At 45.8% G+C, this 17,823-nt stretch overlaps 2 protein-coding genes across 2 annotated transcripts; one reads left to right on the top strand and one right to left on the bottom strand.

Annotated features, from left to right (window-relative positions):
- Positions 1–150: 150 nt before the first annotated feature.
- On the top strand, positions 151–8,899 carry LOC119650889 (TBC1 domain family member 7). The gene is made up of 5 exons (XM_038054064.1): positions 151–372; positions 429–613; positions 8,143–8,321; positions 8,387–8,612; positions 8,667–8,899. Exons 1-5 carry the CDS (start codon positions 186–188, stop codon positions 8,766–8,768), a joined length of 879 nt encoding a protein of 292 aa, XP_037909992.1. The 5' UTR covers positions 151–185; the 3' UTR covers positions 8,769–8,899.
- On the bottom strand, positions 8,887–17,620 carry LOC119650887 (GDP-fucose transporter 1). Its single transcript, XM_038054063.1, has 5 exons — positions 17,401–17,620; positions 17,133–17,337; positions 9,605–9,830; positions 9,245–9,537; positions 8,887–9,115 (listed from the first exon to the last, which is right to left on the bottom strand). The coding sequence occupies exons 1-5, from the start codon at positions 17,472–17,474 to the stop codon at positions 8,906–8,908; spliced, it is 1,008 nt and encodes a 335-aa protein (XP_037909991.1). The 5' UTR covers positions 17,475–17,620; the 3' UTR covers positions 8,887–8,905.
- Positions 17,621–17,823: the final 203 nt, after the last annotated feature.

Here is a 17,823-nt window from a genome sequence, read left to right as displayed (position 1 = left end):
ATGTCTTCTTGCCGAGCGTGTCCACGTAAAGTAGGTCCCTAAATTCATTCATAGGACACTGAAATCAGGGCGCAAATACAACCCTCCACGGATCAGCTGATTGTTCCAAACGTCAGAAGTGGTTGCAGTTGCCTGGAAATTTCTGAATTCTCGAAGTTGAAGGGAAAATCAACTGTTTTCTAACAATGGTAGACGAAAGGAATTTCCGCTCTACTTATTACGAAAAAGTCGGCTGCCGGAGTGTCGAGGAGAAGAAGTCGTTGAACATCCTTCTCAAAGACCGCCCCCTGAATCGTATAAAGTTGAAGCAGTTCTGCCTGAGTTTCACAGTTCCTACAGCTGAAAGGAGTCTACTATGGAATCTGATTTTAGGTACATGGCGATAGTGAAGCCTTTGAAGTTTTGTTGAACATGTTTTGGTCTTGCAGGGATTATGCCAGTGTATACGAATTCGACTAAGTATGTTAAGGACCAAAGGGAGGAGGCTTACGAGGATGTCCTGCGGGCTGTGAAGATCATGCGATACGTTGATGAGAAAACGCCGAGATCCAGGGTGTTTTACGTAATGTGGTTACTGGAGAATAAAAAGCTTCATAGCGACGTTAATATATATGTAAGTATAGTATAAGCTGGACGTCCTTAGAAAACTGGTTGCTGTCCTGCGTACAGCAACGCAATCAAGGAAGCAAAACGGAACGGGGTGGCAAGCGACAACATTTTGCGTGACACCCAAACAACGAATAAAAGGGGAAGAAATGAGAGCTGGAAACAAGCAAAAGAGGTATGCTTAGAAACTGGGTAAAGGTGGGCAGTGGGAACTTTTAAACCACTGAAATCACCCGGAGTAGATGGCATTTTGCCAGCACTGTGGCGCAGCAGGGTTAACAACATTCGAAATTTAACCTGCCAGCAAGTGATCCAGCTTAGCTGATTTACTTACCGACAGGCGCTTGATCAGCTCTCGTTTAGCAAGTTGTAGGAGGTGGTTTTGACTATGTCTGCCACCAGGAGGATGGTCTCCTCATCAGGCGCACAATGGCGTAGCTAAATTTTGGTCGCGTCCGCTGTGATTCCGGACATCTGAAATTGCGCTTCCAGATGGACGAACCACAGCTCGGGGTTCCTTCGCCAAAAAGGAGGGACGCACACAGCGAAGGTGGTCACTTGAGGGTCCGATGGGCCCGCCACGTCTTTGTTGTCCTGAGACATGACAGTTTAACGATGCGAGTTGAGTCGAGGACGCGGCTATACCGAATTTTAACAGACCCTAATTTAACGACGGCGGACCGCACCCCCAAATGACCGTCCGAAAGAGAAAAGAAAAACCACCGACGCACTCCAGAGCGGACGCTTGAAGCGCAGACCAAAATAAAACTCGACCACGAGAGCTGAACTCCAACGATGAATTTTTTTAAAAGAATATCGTTGTCGTCTCCTGCGGCGTTTCAACAATTATTACTAAATATTCTTTCCGGGAATGTTCGCATGATCATGGCACCCTGGCCCTCGTCGACGGAGCTGTCGGGCTGGTGCTATCTGCTGGGGATCGAACTGCTACTGTGTTCCTGGCGGCAAGCCGTGTCTTCGACTTTTCCTTTGGAGACTGCGCTGAGCTGAGGACCTATATCAGGTTTCCGCTGTGTGCCCGCGGGTCGGGAACGACGGAGCACTCGCACTTAGGTTCTGACTGCTGGGCTGGGCCTCGAATGCCTCGAATTCAGCTGCATGGCTCTGCCTGATCAGCTTCTGTCTTTCGATTGGGGTGTCGCTTGAAGGTCAATAAAACCACGGCGTGGGATCCTCTCGAACTTAAGTCGTTTGCCAACCCAGCAAAAAAATTATCCCCCCGATCACCACGAATACGTAGTTTTGATATTCTGATGGAATAATCTCAGCAAAATTAATTTTTTTATGTGCAGCAACGCTCCAACATTCTGCTTATTATCAAAACAAATCGATTCGATCACCTCCGCTACATGGAAATAACCGCACGCGGTCGCTCTGCTTTGATTTAGGATATGCGAACTTGACAAGCACTCAAACGTGGTATTCCACAGGGAAAAAATTAAAGCAATTACTCGACTGATGGTCGATTGTTTGTTTGCCCTGAAACACGCTTTCACAGCTTCGGTAGAACAGATGTTTCGACTGTATCTCGCATGGTGCAGCCCGCCGTAAATTTCGTAGCTTGTTGATGTTAATAGCGTATTTTTTAATGCACCCGGTCGAGGTGCTGGAAGCCTTTTCGCAGAACTTGTCTTTTTCCGCAAAAATAACACTGTTGAACTTTACACTGAAATTGTTGTGCTAGCTCAGCATTTCGTCGTGAGTACTGAACTCGAAACTTCTATTTCAGAAGTTGTGAGAGACGTTCAAAACCAAAAATGGCCAAGAATTACTGGTTGGCGTATTACAAGCATTTCACTCGTCGTGTTGGAAGTTAAAATTCGGGGTCACCACTTTAGGTATTTACCTATTTATTCCGTGTTTATTTTAGCCCAAAACGATTACAAATTATTTTTTTTAATTTCACTTCAAATACTAATTGAATAAATTGGCCACGTAAAAATGAAAATGTGACCGGCACGGCCAACGGTTCTGAACTGAGCCATTTTTCAAAATGCGGTTGCTTCGCAAAATAAATTTTTCCAATATTGGTTTTCCCCTCTCGCCACGGAGAGCACCGGTGGTGGCATCTGTAAATTTCGAATGTTGTTAACCTGCTGCGCCACAGCACTAATACAGAGAGACTTAGGAATCATCTTAGAATCTCTTCTGAGGGTGGTATGGGGCAGCATAGCACTGGTATATATACCAAGGGCATAGAGCATTCCAAATGGAGAAGACCATCGCGAAAAGCTCGATTATTAAATCTTGGCTTCATTCCAGGCTCCAGTATTTTTTCCACAGGCAATCCCGGAGGATGGTAAATTGTTCCTCTGACATTTTACCATCCTTGGAGGACACTCCCACGGCAGGCGTTAGAATTGAGGCTGTTGCTTGCGTATATGTCCTCGTCTTTCTTGCCTTCGTGTCCGTACTCCCATGGGAGGGACCAGCATCATTGCGATCGCTGATTTGATCAACTCCCGGCACACCGGTCCTAACCTCGCGGGACGCGCGGGTGTAAGCCCTTGTGCGGTGCACAATAAAGCGTTAGCCACCACAGATGTGTTGGTTTTGCGCGCATTGTCGTTGACAGAAGAGTCTGGTGGGGTTTATCCCCACCTTCCGCCGAAGATTCCGCTTCCTTGCGTTCGATTTCTCTAGACATTACGTCTCTTGACATTACCGCCCCTAGTGGTTTAGCCACGTCCATGTCCTCATTCCCAAGGTGCTTCATCTTCCTTCGCAGTGCCTTCTTCTGCCGCCGGCTTGGGGCCATTCCAGGTTCAGGGTGTCCGGGCCACTTGGATCCATTTCCACATACCGGCGTTAAATCAGTAGCGCCTACGTGATGACCTTTGCGGATGGCTTAGATTCGAAACTTGTCTAATTCAAATTCCATTCGAATATCACAACTGAACATGTCTATTATTCGCAACAGGCTTCTAAGATGGTCGTCAGTACCAGCATACAACTTGATGTCATCTAAGTACATCAAGTGTGTCAGTTCGCACTTAACACGTAGGCCATACTTTATTGCAAAACCATGCCCTCCAGCTTCATTCAGTCGCCGTGAAAGGGGGTTCAGTGCCATGCAAAACCAAAGAGGACTCAATGAATCCCCCTGGAAGATGGCTCTCCGTATACGGGTGGGCTCTGATGTATTAGCACCCTCAGATGTACGCACTGATAAAGTGGTATGCCACGTTTCCATGACTGTCGCCAAAAACTTGATTAGTTTGGGGTCAATACGATGCAGATGTAAGACATCGATTAGCCAGGTATGCGATACACTATCGAAAGCCTTGGCATAATCGATATAGCAACTAAAGAGGTTTCTTTGGCCTCTAGTTGCTTGTCCTACAACTACCGACTCCTTGACCCAACTCGGCAGCCTTTCTGCTCCTCGGACAGAATGTTGGTCTCGAGGTGCGCATTAACCCTTCCACTAATAATGGACGTTATGAATTTGTAGAGGGTTGATAAGCAAGTAATCGGTCTTGTGTCTGCAGGGTGCTGCACCATGTCCTTTTTGGGGTAAGGTAGGTAATCCCCTCAGTGAGGAAGGGTGGAAATTCCTAAGGCAGACTCATAACTTAATTTACGCTGTGTGCCAATCGACTGGGTATGCTGGTAAATTTCTTCGACCAGAAATTCTACACCCGATCCAGACCTGTGCTCCTGCAGCTGTTTATGGCTCGTCGAACTGTCTCTTCGGTAACATTACAGCATACTGAAGCTGGGCGGGTAACCCCCAAAAGTCCACCCCAGTATTCTTTCACTTCCGTTACCGAAAACTGCACTGTCTGGATGTTCTGTTAGGATTCGTTGAGTGATCTGAAAAAACTCCGCTGGTTAACCGCCTTGGTTGCATTCTGGACACGACTGTAGTGACTTTCGCCATCCCGTCGTAATCGACTGCATATGACAGAAAGTTTCTGCTTTAGTGTGTCCAGAATTTCAACTGCGGGTGTCTCACTGGGTATGGTATAGTTCCTGTAAACCCTTTGCACTTTATTTCTCACCCACCTGCTGGCATTGCCAGTGTTGATTTGAATCAGCCTAGCAATGTCCTGCCTTAATTCTATACAGGCTCTTTGGAATTCGTCCTGAACCTCAGCGGAAAGCTCGCTGCGAGTTAAAAAACGGTACTGATCTGCGACTCGCCGCACAATCACGTGCTTAGCGCACAAAACTCATGTTTTAGAGACATCCTCCAAAATAATGGCCTGAGGATGTCAAGGATGGGTGGAAATTTCAAAGGTCGCGCCTCATTAAACATCTGAGGCAGACGGAACAATGATCAAGGATGTTATCCGTTGTGTATCCTTCCTTTCGGTCGCGGCACTCGGGTTCGGAGATTTACGGCTCCTCGCGCACGGCCGAGCCGTCTTTTTTTATGTTTGCTTCAAGTTTAGCTCACGTGTGGTTATATCGTTAGGTGCACGCGAATCCCTGCGTTTGTTCTGAGTATTTTTCAGGATCTCCCACATTCCTGAGCCTGGCTAGCAAAGAGGCGTGCAATTATGTAGCACAGAGCGTTTCGATGGTGCTTCAGTATTTGCGGCAAACTTTCACGTTCAATTTACCCGATTTTTTTTAAGTTTTGAGATATCTTTTCCCTTTAGGTCGTCTCCGGCCTCATGATGGTCGGCCGAACATCCCAATTCATATTAGTCATTACAACATATCTATCCCACGTCGTTCCATTAGTTACTCCAGGCATGTCATAAACATTTCGCTTAATAGTGGGGAAAATGGGTACCCATTGCCATGCCTGCGGTGGTTTCATAATTCTAAGCCGACTGGATACAATAGTTGAAATGTTTAGTATTAATTTGCTAACAGATATTGTTTTATAGTTTCAAGGGATCTGACTGAAAATCCAGCTTTTATGGTACCCATTTAGAAACTGTGGGTTCAGTAAATGATAGTAGGCAGCCTTGTCCACTTCAATGGACTTCTGAGCTGGTGATTGGTCTGCAAAATTGATATTTGGTTAGTGGTGGAACTCTTGCTCCAAATTGACCTTCTATTCTCAATGTTGTTTCCAATCAATCAACGAAATTTGCGCGAGGGTCCCAACCGACAGTTCGGGGCAAGATCTCTTTATTTAGCCTTTCTGGGCAGTTGGCTTTGACTGGGAGATACATTCCAAACTCGTAAGGATCCATGCGATTTGTTGCGCTTGATCTCTTTCACCACCTCTCCCTTCTATGGTCATGTTGTACAATATGCCGGGCGACTGCAGAATTGATGTTTTTCTGCCATGTTTTATTAGCTCAGTCTTTTCTAAATGCTCCTTGACCCGAGTGTTGACTAGCCGTTTGGTTTGCCCTACGTAGGTACAATCTAGGTCTGCCGTTAACATTTCACTTAATAGTGGGGATACCCATCGCTGTCCCTTCGGTCGTCTTATAAAATTTATCTCGAAAAGTAAAATAATTTTCTGATATACATGTCGCCGCTAGTTTGGTATATAGTTTGGCCATTTTTTACTCTCCGGAGTACTATCGTGCTGTTCGAGAACATTCTTCTAGTTTTGGTGGGGCTACTTTCGGTGGAATGCTCGAAAATAGTGCCTGTACTTCATATGAGGCCAAGATTTCGTCGTCCTCTATACGGCACTCCTTTAATCTCTCCACGACTTCTGTTTTGTTTCTTACTGTTGTGGTGTTGTAAATGCTACCAATTTTCTGCATTACAAATATCACCCATTTGGCTATGTTGTACATTGGCAAGTTGGTATCTGCTATTGCCTCCCCCATTTCTTCCCTTTCTTTGTGAATCATTGCTTGGCATCTTATTCTCGGAAGGGCCGGGTTAGACATTCTAAATGTGTCATGTTTAGTATAATTGATTTGCACTCCTTCAGTGCCTTTTCCACTCGTTTAATCGAATCCGGCAATGAATTGGTTTTTATAATTCGAAATATCCTCCAGATTTTAGTTTTTCGAATACTCGTCTGTCTCGTTTGTCCATGACTACCAACGCGTGACGTTTGTTCGCTTTTGAATAGTATGCGTCCTTTTGCTTAAGTTGCTTGACCAGCTTCATTTCCTTGGAAAAGCGACTGGCCTTACTGTTAGCTACTGATTTTACAACTTTGGCCACTTCTCTCCTAATGTTGTATTTTGTCTCTGCTTCAAAATGTTTTATCTTACCCTCAATATTTATTATTGAAGTTGGTGGTACAGGTCTAACAGCGTAGCTCATCCCTTTGTTGACCAATTTTAATTCGTCTATTGTAAATTGGGCAGTCGATTTATTAACAACGTAGTTGGGTATCGTTTCAATGGAGTATTTGGGGGGATCTTAATAGGTCCGCTAGTTTTTTGTCATGGATACTTATTTTTTTGGCTCTCGTATATTCCAGGGCTCTGGCTATTTTTGCCAATTGGACCAATATCGGTTCTCCTAATTTCTCCGATTGGCTGGCTAATTCTAGGTGCGCGTCATATGCTATTAATGTGATTTTGTTAAGTCTATATTATTTTCCTTTTAGACATTGAGGAGTCTTAAGTCCGCATCCATTTAATGTCGGACCGGACCAAATGGAGAGCAACTTGCTCACACTCTTTATAGTCCACGGACTCCTCTTTTTGAGTTAACACCCGAAGTTCATAAATGAAAAGAGGGACGGCTACAGTTTCGTACCAGGGCAGAGGCAACTCATCAGATGCTGCCTCACCTCTGCCTTGGAAGCAGCGTGACTGAAGGGGCTCACCGGTGTTGTATGCTCCCTTTTATAATTCGTAAGACACAACAAGGGTAAGAATTATATTCAGCGTAAATCCGCCTATAGTTCGGACCAAAGCTTGGTCGAAGCTAGACAACTTATTTTTAGGGATTAAGGAGTCCTAAGTCCGCATTCATTTAATGTCGGACCGAACCAAGAGTATAATTTTCGAACAAGAGAGGGTGCAGATGGACACGGGCGGAACACGCAATACCACTAATTTTTTTGCTTGGGATATGGGGGATCCTAAGTACATCTAGTTGGAGTTGGATCGAACCAGATAAAGAGCAATTTACTTTCACTTTTTTGGTCTACGGTCACGTTTCTCCCAGGACAGAGGCGAGGCAACGTCTGATGACACCTACGTTGCAGTATAATTTGTGAATAAACTTTGTACGCAATAAACGTCTAACATGTAATCGGATTAGTTCTAATTGCCTTCATAAAGCATTGCGAACCTGCTTCTTTATAATTATTTCATCGACTTCCTTGCATTCGATGACAATCGCTTGTCCGCTAGGCCTTATCCCAACATCTTGTCCTTGTATTAGCATAACGCTCCCTAATATAGCTGGCGACAGATGTCGGCATGTTCTCCCTTTCCTCGTTTGAAGATGAGGATTACCTCCAATCGTATCCTCCTGTACTAGCAGCTCTCTGCTCTTTCCTATATAGCCAATTCAAGTTATCACAATTTCCATGAAAGGACACATATCAGAAATGTTGAGCAATTTTCATTAACAGTCCTCAGTCTTTCATACCATCATCATTACCATTTCCATACATTTCTTCGACAGCAAGACAGCAACTTTGTCAACATCGTGGAGGTCCTACTGCAAACATTCGAGTCTGATTATGAAGTCTACTGGGTGGCCAAAGAGTTCTACGCATTCACGGTAGAGATACAAAACGATTTCCCAAAACTAAAGGAGTTGACTTTTAATCTATTGGAAAAAGAAGATGCAGAGCTGTATTCGTGAGTATATGCCAAACACCATTTAAACTTTCAGATTGAAATGGTCAAAACTCGACTCTTTCCAGACATTTAGAAAAACACGATATTCTCCAACACATACCTCTAGAGAGTTGGTATGCAAATTGTTTTGCGAGCACGATAAGTGAACCGGCACTAATTCGCATTTGGGATAAAATATGTGGGGGGTCGAGAAAGATTGTAGTTTTCGTATTTCTAGTCCTTTTAAAAACATTGAAGATGAATTTCATGCGATGCAATGATTTGAAGCAATTCTGTGATCATATGGAGAAGGTAAGGTGGCGCTAAAGTTTTCGGTTTCCCTTCAATGACTCTGTTTTTTTGCAGAAAACTGAAGATCAAGACGATTTAATTGTTAAACAAGCAATCGAGGTTTGGCAGAATAATAAGAATCATAACGAGTTCATGGTGCATCATAAGAATAATTGACATTTTAGCTGTAAGTTCCCAACTTGCTTGAAGCAAGCACCATTTATGTCATTAATCATACTCAAAGTGAAATGAATCCTGTTTAAAGTTTATACGATGAAATGCTAAATAAAACACGTTTTGTACCTAAATCCGATTTATATTTTCGTCGAGCGAGCTTGACTTTCATGTTGGGCCTTCATCTCGAGTTGCTTAATCCTAGTGTAGGCAGCGCTGCCAGCTAAAACTATGAAATTGGATAGCCACCAAAGGAATGATTTCGTCTCGTGGAACCATTGTGTGGCCATGACCGTTTGTGCACATGCCTTGGCGGTGCCAGATATATTATGTGTTAATGGTGATGTTACCTAAAAGAAAGCAAATGCTCAGAGCCTTATTTTGGTAAGAAAAGGACTACCATTTAATATGCTTGTTTAAAGCTCTATCGGTTGTCCTGATTAAATCTAATTTATATAAATTTCCTACAATTCACTCACCTTAATCTGTAATGCTGTTACGAATCCAATTGAAAATCCACAAACGCCGCCCACGACCATAGCGAACCAGAACCACGACTCATCCAAATTAGGATAATCAAAAATAACTGGCACTTCGCCGTTAATCACAATCAGCGGAATAAAAAGGATACTTGAATAAAAGTTATTATAGTAGCTCAGCAACCAAACTTCTTGGTTAACAAATGGCAAAATCTTTTTGGTATAAATCGAATACATAGACAAACTTAATGATCCTAGCACTCCGAAAATCGTACCCTTCCACGAAAATGAATCTGAAATTAAATGGAAAAATTACTTCCTGAAATGGCAAGATGTTTTCTCCTTTTTTTCTATACTTGCCTGTCAGGCTTTCTTGGTCAACTCCTAGCCAGAAGCCAAAAACTATTGCTGCGCAACATAAGATGCACTGGAAGCTTGTCTTTTGTCTTAGCAATACGAATGTTAAGATTACGTTAAAAACGGTGGTTAGGGATCGTCCTACGTAGTAAAATGCCACGCCAACGTATTTCAAGCATAAGTTATTCGTGGATATCATTGCGGTGAATAGAATTGATAGTGGAATGACCTAAAAAAAATATTTGAAGACACTTAGTTTTTTTGGGATGAAATATTCTTGCAATCAACTCAGCAAGCGCCCCATGACTACAGGCTTCAGATACACTCAAAGTATTCCCTGCTTGTTGTAAAAGGCGACTGAAACGGAGAGAAATCTATGGACTAGCCTAACCTGCAAATTTCGGAACTATACCGCTACCGAAATATTAAAAAAACTTCGAATAGGAACTAACTTCAGGGCTGTGACTTTTAGCTATCGAAAGTGGACTATGATTGGTTTCTGGAATGTACGCAAAGTTCACTGATAATGGTATCGTACGTCTGCTCACTTGCTCAAACCCGACCGAAAATTTCTAGCGATAAAAGCTGGATATTCTGGACCTAATCAAAGTAAAAATGTGGGACTCTGGAGAGTATTTCCGTCCCTCTTGCCACACTTAGGTGGTTTTGTACTCTGGAAAGCCAAGTGGCAGCAGACATGAATCCGGTGTCGGATTGGCACCTTTGTCGAACATGTGATGCGGAAGCAAGCTTTGGTCACGATAGTGGTGAAAGGTTTATGGATTTCTGCAATTTCGGGTAGGGCTATCATCTGATAGTCGGTTACCTTCTTTTGCGTGTTGTGTCCGCCATTTGTCACATATTCGGAGAACTCCTGCCATAAACAGAAGAGAAATCATTTCGGCCATCAATACACTTAAACGGAGTAGAGCCACTGATTTATGCGGGCAGAGTTGTTAATCGTTGCTCCTGCAATTTCTGCAGATTTGCTACTTCCGCTCGTACGGAAATCCTGGGAATCCGAGACCTTTCGAGAGTGGAAGAAGGGGTTGATCGTTAAGTTTTCAAAGAAGGGCATCCGTTTCACGCTGTGAGTTCGGCAAGTTTAACCAGTCTTCATCCTTACTGCTTTTGCAAGCACGATTTAGAAGTTTTCTGGTTGATTTCCTGAGTCTTTGCAGTTCTCGGTTCCACCATGGAACCGTTTTACTGCGTTGGCTCCGGGAAATTACTCTAAAAGTGTGCGATTCAAAGTTTCTAATTGATCTTCTATACACAAAGGAGACCTTAGTCGCCTAGAGAGGTCCACTTTGTCGTCAAGAAGTTCATTGAAATTTGTTCAATCCATTTTCCTAAGATTCCGCCTTTGTATTACAGACTGTTCGCCTGCAATCGTCAGACTAAATTCTAAGTAACAGTGATCTGAGAGTGAGACTTCACCTAGCACTCGCCAGTTTCTAATCAACTCTAACAACTTTCAAGTGCAGATTGTTAGGTCAATTACTTCACTTCTTCTTGGCCTCAGGAAGATAGGGGCGCACCCTACGTTCATGGTCATCAAACCAGCTGAAATGATAAAATCAAACAGCCTCTCTCCTCTAGGATTGCATTTACTGTTGCCCCAACAAATATGCTGAGCGTTCGCATCACAACCTATTAAGATTTCGAAGCCACTTGATTCTGCACCAAATCCTTTAGTTCTTGCGTCGGCGGAGGTCATCTGTTTCCACACACCGGCATTGGACCAGTTGCGCCCACATCACAAACGGAGGAGAATGTTCTGACAGACAAGCCTTTAGTCCCTTCTCCTTTGCAGCAAAAGTTTCCTTCTGACGAGCCTTCCTCTCCCGTATTTTGGAAGAGTTAAGCAACAGTGTCACCGACAGGCCGGCCGTAACCAGTTTGCCAGTTCCTGTCATTAAGAGAGTTGCTGTAGTTCTGGCTTCCACTGAAGTGGAGAGCCTGTCTTCTACATATTTTTCCGTAGGGGAACATGAATCTAGTGAGACCTCCTAAATCCGTGCTTCGTCTACGACCTGATTTCTCAAAGTCGTGGGTGGGCTCAAAATCTGTAACTTCTTACCACTTGGAGAGTTACTATACTACCACAGGCTCCCCCACCATGACAAGATGGTATCGGAGGGGAGTACTGTGGTAACTTTGAACTCTACCATGACAGGCAGCATCATTTTTGCTGGCATTCTTTTGCGCAGCAACATCTCTCCCGCTGTTGTCGATCGCCAGCGTTAGTGGTCAGTAGTTGTTTTTTTTTGATAATTGGCTAGTTGGGCGTGCCCTCGGATGATGAGGATTCCGCAGACGTAGTAGAAGGAAGCGGTGAGCAGCCACACTCCACGATCCACTCCGTCGCAGCGTTCGAGCTACCGCCATTTAGGTCATCTAGACTAGTTTTGGTTCACACGAGTCGAGGTGCAATTCCGGACTCCTCGAATCGCGAATGATTTGGCTCGGTTCGATAAGGTTGTTTCCGGCGTCGACCCGGAGTTCTTATCCAAGTTATGGATTTAATTGAAGTTCCGCCCACCGCCGGAAAGTTTCAGGCACTAAAGGAACGCTTGATAAGTACTTTTGCCGTGTCGGAGAAGGAGTTGCAAGAGTTTCTGAATGGCCTTGAACTCGGCGACCAGTGTCCTTCGATCCTTTCGCGCGCATTGCAACTGAAAAGCGCCTCGATGGTTTCGGAAGCGTTCCTGAAGTCGCTTTGGTTACGTCGATTGCCCGAAGACGTTCGAAAAATTTTAAGCGCGACGGAGATTAAAGAACTCTCACGGTTGGCCGACATGCACACTTTATGTGTCCGAAACACGAGATTTAGCTTACGTAGCCGCAGTTGAGCTCCCGAAGCCACCTTCGCAGTTGGATGCTAAGCAGAAGGAGCTGCCCGCTTGGAATTTAGCAAGGCTGACGCTGGGGTTCTCGCTCATCTTTAAACCGCAGTTCACCGTCGCCTGATAGGGTCTGGTTTTATTATGCGCGGTTCGGAAGTCGTGCTCGCAAATGCAGGTCGCCGTGCAGATGGGCTACGAAGACGAAGAGATCGGGAAACTAGTACCGACGCCGTGAAGAGAGGCAGCGTCCAGCAGCCAAGCCATCTTCACATTCGCGACGAGTCAACGGGTCTCCTATTCCTCATCAACACCGGCGCCGACATTTTTGTGGTTCTCTGCAAGCGTAATGCCCGCCATCCCAAGCCGTTGACATACGAGCTTTATGCAGCAAACGGGTCGAGAATTAGCACTCTCGAGCAACAATTGCTGTCGTTCATGCTAGCTTTCCAGTGGAGACTGCCTTGGAAGTTTTGGCAGTCGCTACGATCAGTGGACAAACGCGATATCACTAAATCCTGAGGTAATTACCGGCGTTTCATTAGCCCCAAGATTTCAACACCACGGCCATCGGTGGAACATCACATCATAACAACCGGCTCACCAGTAGCGCCGGCTTACTCCCGAGAAATTGACCGCAGCAAAGTTAGAATTCGAGTACTTGTTGAAGATGGGTCACTGTCAGTCAGTGGGCGAGCCTGCTGTACCTTGTTCTCAAAGAGTGGTGCCTGACGGCCCTGCGCCGATTATCGTCGCCTTAACGCGATCACACGGCCTAACCGAAATCCCATGAAACACATCGAAGACGTTTTGGCAGGACTAGCGGGTAAACGCATTTTTAGCAAAATAGACCTGTTAAGGGCTTTTCATCAAATTCCCATTGCGGAGAGCAACTTACCAAAAACAGCGGTCATCACCCCGTTCGGTTTGTACGAATTTCAAGCGTTGACGCCCAGTCTTTCTAACGTTTCATGGACGACATATTAAGAGGACTCGATTTTTGCGTTTCGTACGTCGACGACATTTTGGTTTCATCAGTGTGCTCGGAGCAGCACGAGCAACACCTACGCAATTATTTGGTGCGATGTTTCCCTTCCAGCGCCCAAACCTAACGTCCCTAGGAGTATACGGAGCCGCGCAATGGCTGCGGTCGCTAAAAGCATCCCCGGTGTGCCATTAAGACAAAGGGTCGCTTCGTCGAAAGGCTAACTTCTACAGTCTACACAGTCGAAATTAACGGTAGGCGTGTGAATGTGTCGACTGAAAGGCTGAAAGTAGCGTTCCTTCCGGCCGAGGAGTTTGGCCCTTATACGACACCGTTTCAATCATCTCCGTTTGCTATCCGCGAGAGGCAGCCTGCTGGGTTATGTTAAAATCGCGTCATTCTCGTTCCAGGCGGTCGTTAGCTTAAATTACGGGTTTGTTGGGGCAGGGTAGGTGAATGCATTTACGCACAGAGTGTTGGGCTCCTCCCCATCGTCAGAGAGCTAGCCTGGAACCGTTTGTCACAATACTTCGGGCTACTCCTCGAAGTCTCCCGCCTCGCGGAGCCTTCAAATCAGGGAATTCCTTTCACCAACGGGAAGGGAGAGGAGGAAGGGAACTGTCAGTTCAAGGAACCCCCTGCCATCTGGCTTCCCAACCGGTCGAGCTCTATCTTGTTAGCAACGGGAAGGACCCGAACATAATGCACACCACGGCTCCACCTGTCAGCACTCCTCGACAATGTGGTCTGGAAAGAGATCCTCTGTGTTTAAATAGAACTACTGACGAACCTCATCCCATTTTCCACAGGAAAAAAAAGTTTGATGAGCGTCGTCCACAACTCCTTCGCAAAACACACAATCCGGAGATCGTGCCTTTCCAATCTTGTGCAGGTAAAACTGAAAACCTCCATGTCCACTTAAAAATTGGGTAAGGGAGTGGTCAGTCTTCCGAGACAGCCACGCCATACAATTTTGCCAAGGGAGCTGCCACTCGAGTGTGTTGCCGTTCTTCACGGGCAACCACGTTTCTTCGCTCTTCCCCCTTGCAAGAAAGGCAACTGGGATCACTCCCGCGATTACCATCACGGCCGGTTCAGAGACAGTGCGGTATGCAGACGCCACCCGCAAAGCTCCCCGTCTCTGTACTTCCGCGAGACGCTTACGATATACCTCCTTGCCAAGAGCGTTAGCCCATACTTCTGCGCCGTAGAGCAGGACAGACTGCGTTGAACTTATCAGTAGACGTCGCCTGCTAGACGTAGGACCCTCAATATTTGCCTGGACTGGACACTGCCTGCAGTTTACGCAACGTTCTCATCAGTCGCGCCACGGTCCCTGCATAGGACGCAGCTTTCCTTTTCATTGCAGGTGTTCGCTTTAGGTACTGCCTGGCACATTTACGGCATGTTGCCCTTCTGTCAGGTCCCCGACAGGTTGCAGAAGTGTGCCCATAATCCAAACATCTGCTACATTTGGTTGGGGCCGCCAGGATTCGTATCCTACGTACTACCCAACCAATTCTTATTTTCCCGCTGTTTAGAAGCTTCCTCGCGTATTGCTCGGCAACTTCCACCACAGCGAGTTTTTGGCCTCGGGAGTTCGCAGAGGTGAAACCAATTCGAACATTGGTTACCTCCGGACATTCACGTCTGATGGCCTCTCTTCTACCTCATTCTTTTCTGCGAGGCAGTCAAGGTCTCGGATTTCCAGACAACACGTGGATTCCAGGCTGGAAAGCTTTTTCTCCCAGAAGCCCCGTGACTGCTTTACAGAACGTAACTTTATTTATTGTCCTCGGGCTTAGGTCGACTAGGACTTCACCATTCTTCGCTTTAAGTATGAAAAACACCTCTGCTATCTTCGGGTTTGATCTTGTAGTGAATTTCACTGAGGACTTCCGCAAAAGTCTTACCTTCCGTCGGCGTAATAAGTAGAGTTGGCGGTCTAGTCCTCCTTTGCCTCCCCACCTTTTCGTCTGGTGTTCCGTCCTTCGTGTCCGCCTTAATTTTAGGCAGAGGTTTTCCTGAAGGTGCGATGTGTTGTTGTTTCCTGTTCCTCTTTTTGGCTACCTTCTTTCGAGGACCGGAGAGTACCTGAATGAAGTCTCCTTCAGATGTCCCTTCCTCCTTTCGTTTTTTCCACAGTTCGCTCTGCAATGGGCTGTCTGCGATCCGTTTGTGTGTGTTCTCGTCGGGAGGCGCGGTTATTTCTGCCTCCCGCGGATTTTCTCTTACTCTCCATCTTCTTCTTTTTCTTCAGCCTTTGTTCCGTTCACAAGCCTATAATATGAAAACCTCTCCAGGAGCTACTCCAGCTCCATTAGCCCGTTTTTCACCTCTTTGCTGACATTTTTCTGGAGGAACGTCGCAGATCGCATGCGGTTCACAACTGCCGCGCATTTCTTAATAAGCCTTTCCTTTTCAGCTTGCACCAGAGTAGCCGGCAGCCCTCCCACTCGGCTTATATTCGAAACCGTTTGAATAGTTTAAGCAGTTTCCACTGTGCCTCTTTCCGTGATTATAGCACTGCGTGATAAGGTCTGGGTTCCTATCCCCGTTGCAAGAGCCACATCACTTTGCGAGTCCTTCTCTCCGTCTGCGTGTCCCGATGCCTCGTCGGGTATTTCAGCCCTTGTTGCGTCTTTCGCTGGGTGCTGGGGCGAGCGCCGCATTTTCGAGCTGCGTATAAATGCAGCCAGCACACTCTTCACTTCCACTATCTCGTTTGATTTGTTTTGGTTCGCCAGTTAAGTTGTTTACCAGCGCATCGTGTGCAAGGGAGCGTGCCGCAATAGTCAGGAACAGGTATATCCTCGGGGACAAAGCCCCTACCCCAGTTACCTGAGGGCAGACCTACGACTAGCTGTCTCGGCACTCACGAACGGATCAGCGCTCGCTCGGGGCAACGCGGTCTACTAATACCGGTTCAATACACACACCCGACCAGGGTCCCGAAAGGGCTGGCTCCTGATATACGCCACAACTACCACCTTGTCAGAGCTAGGCTCACATCACCCCATCGACGTCGACTAGGAGTTGCCGACGACTCCAGGGACTCCCAGTGTGTCCGGGCGTGTATCGGTCATTAGCAGTTCGCTCCTCACCGAGAAACTTTCTGGAGTTTGCCACCTAGGACGCAGGTATGATGTCAACTAGGGGGTCAGAACTATTTGCTCGGGCACCTCGGGGACGCCACACCCCGTATCGTAAGCGACCCGTTAAGGATCGTTGACGACCCCTGAGGTTGACGAAACCTGCTTATCTCGAATGACTCAGCCACCGCAACCACTGCCTATCGATCTACAGCTGGCTCCACCAGTTCTTCAGCACTTTCCTGATGATAACTGCGAAGTGTGCATGCTGGCAAAACCAATTATCCAACTGGATGGCATCTTCTAAGCGTTGGGTAGACGTTGCTTCACGCCCAGTTTCACTCTGGCTTTAATCCAACCCCTAATAGCCTTAAATTACGCACAATTGTAACTCATAGTCGTAGCTAACAGTTACTTCTGTGGATTCTGAGTCATCCATCGAACAATTGAACATACCTTAGCTGCCACATAGCCGATATTATCACATTTCTTATCAAATTTATCGCTTGTCGGCATCATGTAACTCTCATCAAAAATTGAATTTTAACTCGCATTTCGATCGCATTTTATCTTCATGTAGATATCAGATACGTCAAGATCTTACTTACATTCCTAATCGTATTCCTGTCGAGGGGATTCCCTTGTGGAAAAGACACCAAATTGGGAAATAATTTTGCAACTCTGCTCATTGAGTAGCAAATGGCCGTTGACACGAGGCACTGAAACCATGTTACAAACAGCGGCGCATCCAAGTTTACATCAGTTCCACTCAGCAGAGCCTTGTTCACGAACACCGTCAAGATAGATACGCACCTAAAAAAAGGAAAATTACTTGCGTGTAATACGCCGAAAGGAATCTTTTCACTTAAAACTCACCAATAGGCGCCAACTACAAGGAATATCTGGAAGTACTTGAACGCTAGACTGGGCTCTGTCAGTGGTCTGTACATTTTGGAGGTGTTTGAGTCAGTGCCAGGTGTTCAATTTTTGGAAGTTTAACGCCATACTCCAGTGGAAGTCGCTCGACAATGCACTTGTTTACTCTACGGTGGAGCGGCGATGCTACATCGGCTTAGTGAGTCGTGGATTGGGTTGACGTTTCGTGGTTGTAAACAAAGCTCAGCTGATTGTCACAATTATTCACCACAGGTGATTGTCAGTGATTCGTTTACATCAGGCTGGGGGACATTGGGACATTGTTGAGTAGAATTTGATTGTATAGTTTACGTTATTTGAAAGTTTTTAGATAGCATTTGCTTGCTAATTCCAAGCCAATTGTAGAATAATTATCGTGGAAGA

Source organism: Hermetia illucens, chromosome 3 (genome assembly GCF_905115235.1).
Source record: "Hermetia illucens chromosome 3, iHerIll2.2.curated.20191125, whole genome shotgun sequence".
Taxonomy (NCBI): domain Eukaryota; kingdom Metazoa; phylum Arthropoda; class Insecta; order Diptera; family Stratiomyidae; genus Hermetia; species Hermetia illucens.
Note: the sequence above shows the minus strand (reverse complement) of the source record. Positions and strands in the feature narration are given on the sequence as shown.

What these genes read in the sequence shown, in the direction of transcription:
- LOC119650889 (XM_038054064.1), top strand. Translation starts at nt 186, where the DNA reads ATGGTAGACGAAAGGAATTTCCGCTCTACTTATTACGAAAAAGTCGGC. An exon ending in ACTATGGAATCTGATTTTAG is followed by an intron (nt 373 to 428) that starts GTACATGGCGAT and finishes TTGGTCTTGCAG; the next exon opens with GGATTATGCCAGTGTATACG. An exon ending in TCTGTGATCATATGGAGAAG is followed by an intron (nt 8,613 to 8,666) that starts GTAAGGTGGCGC and finishes GTTTTTTTGCAG; the next exon opens with AAAACTGAAGATCAAGACGA.
- LOC119650887 (XM_038054063.1), bottom strand. Translation starts at nt 17,474, where the DNA reads ATGTACAGACCACTGACAGAGCCCAGTCTAGCGTTCAAGTACTTCCAG. An exon ending in CTTGTAGTTGGCGCCTATTG is followed by an intron (nt 17,338 to 17,400) that starts GTGAGTTTTAAG and finishes TCCTTTTTTTAG; the next exon opens with GTGCGTATCTATCTTGACGG. An exon ending in TAACAGCATTACAGATTAAG is followed by an intron (nt 9,116 to 9,244) that starts GTGAGTGAATTG and finishes GCTTTCTTTTAG; the next exon opens with GTAACATCACCATTAACACA.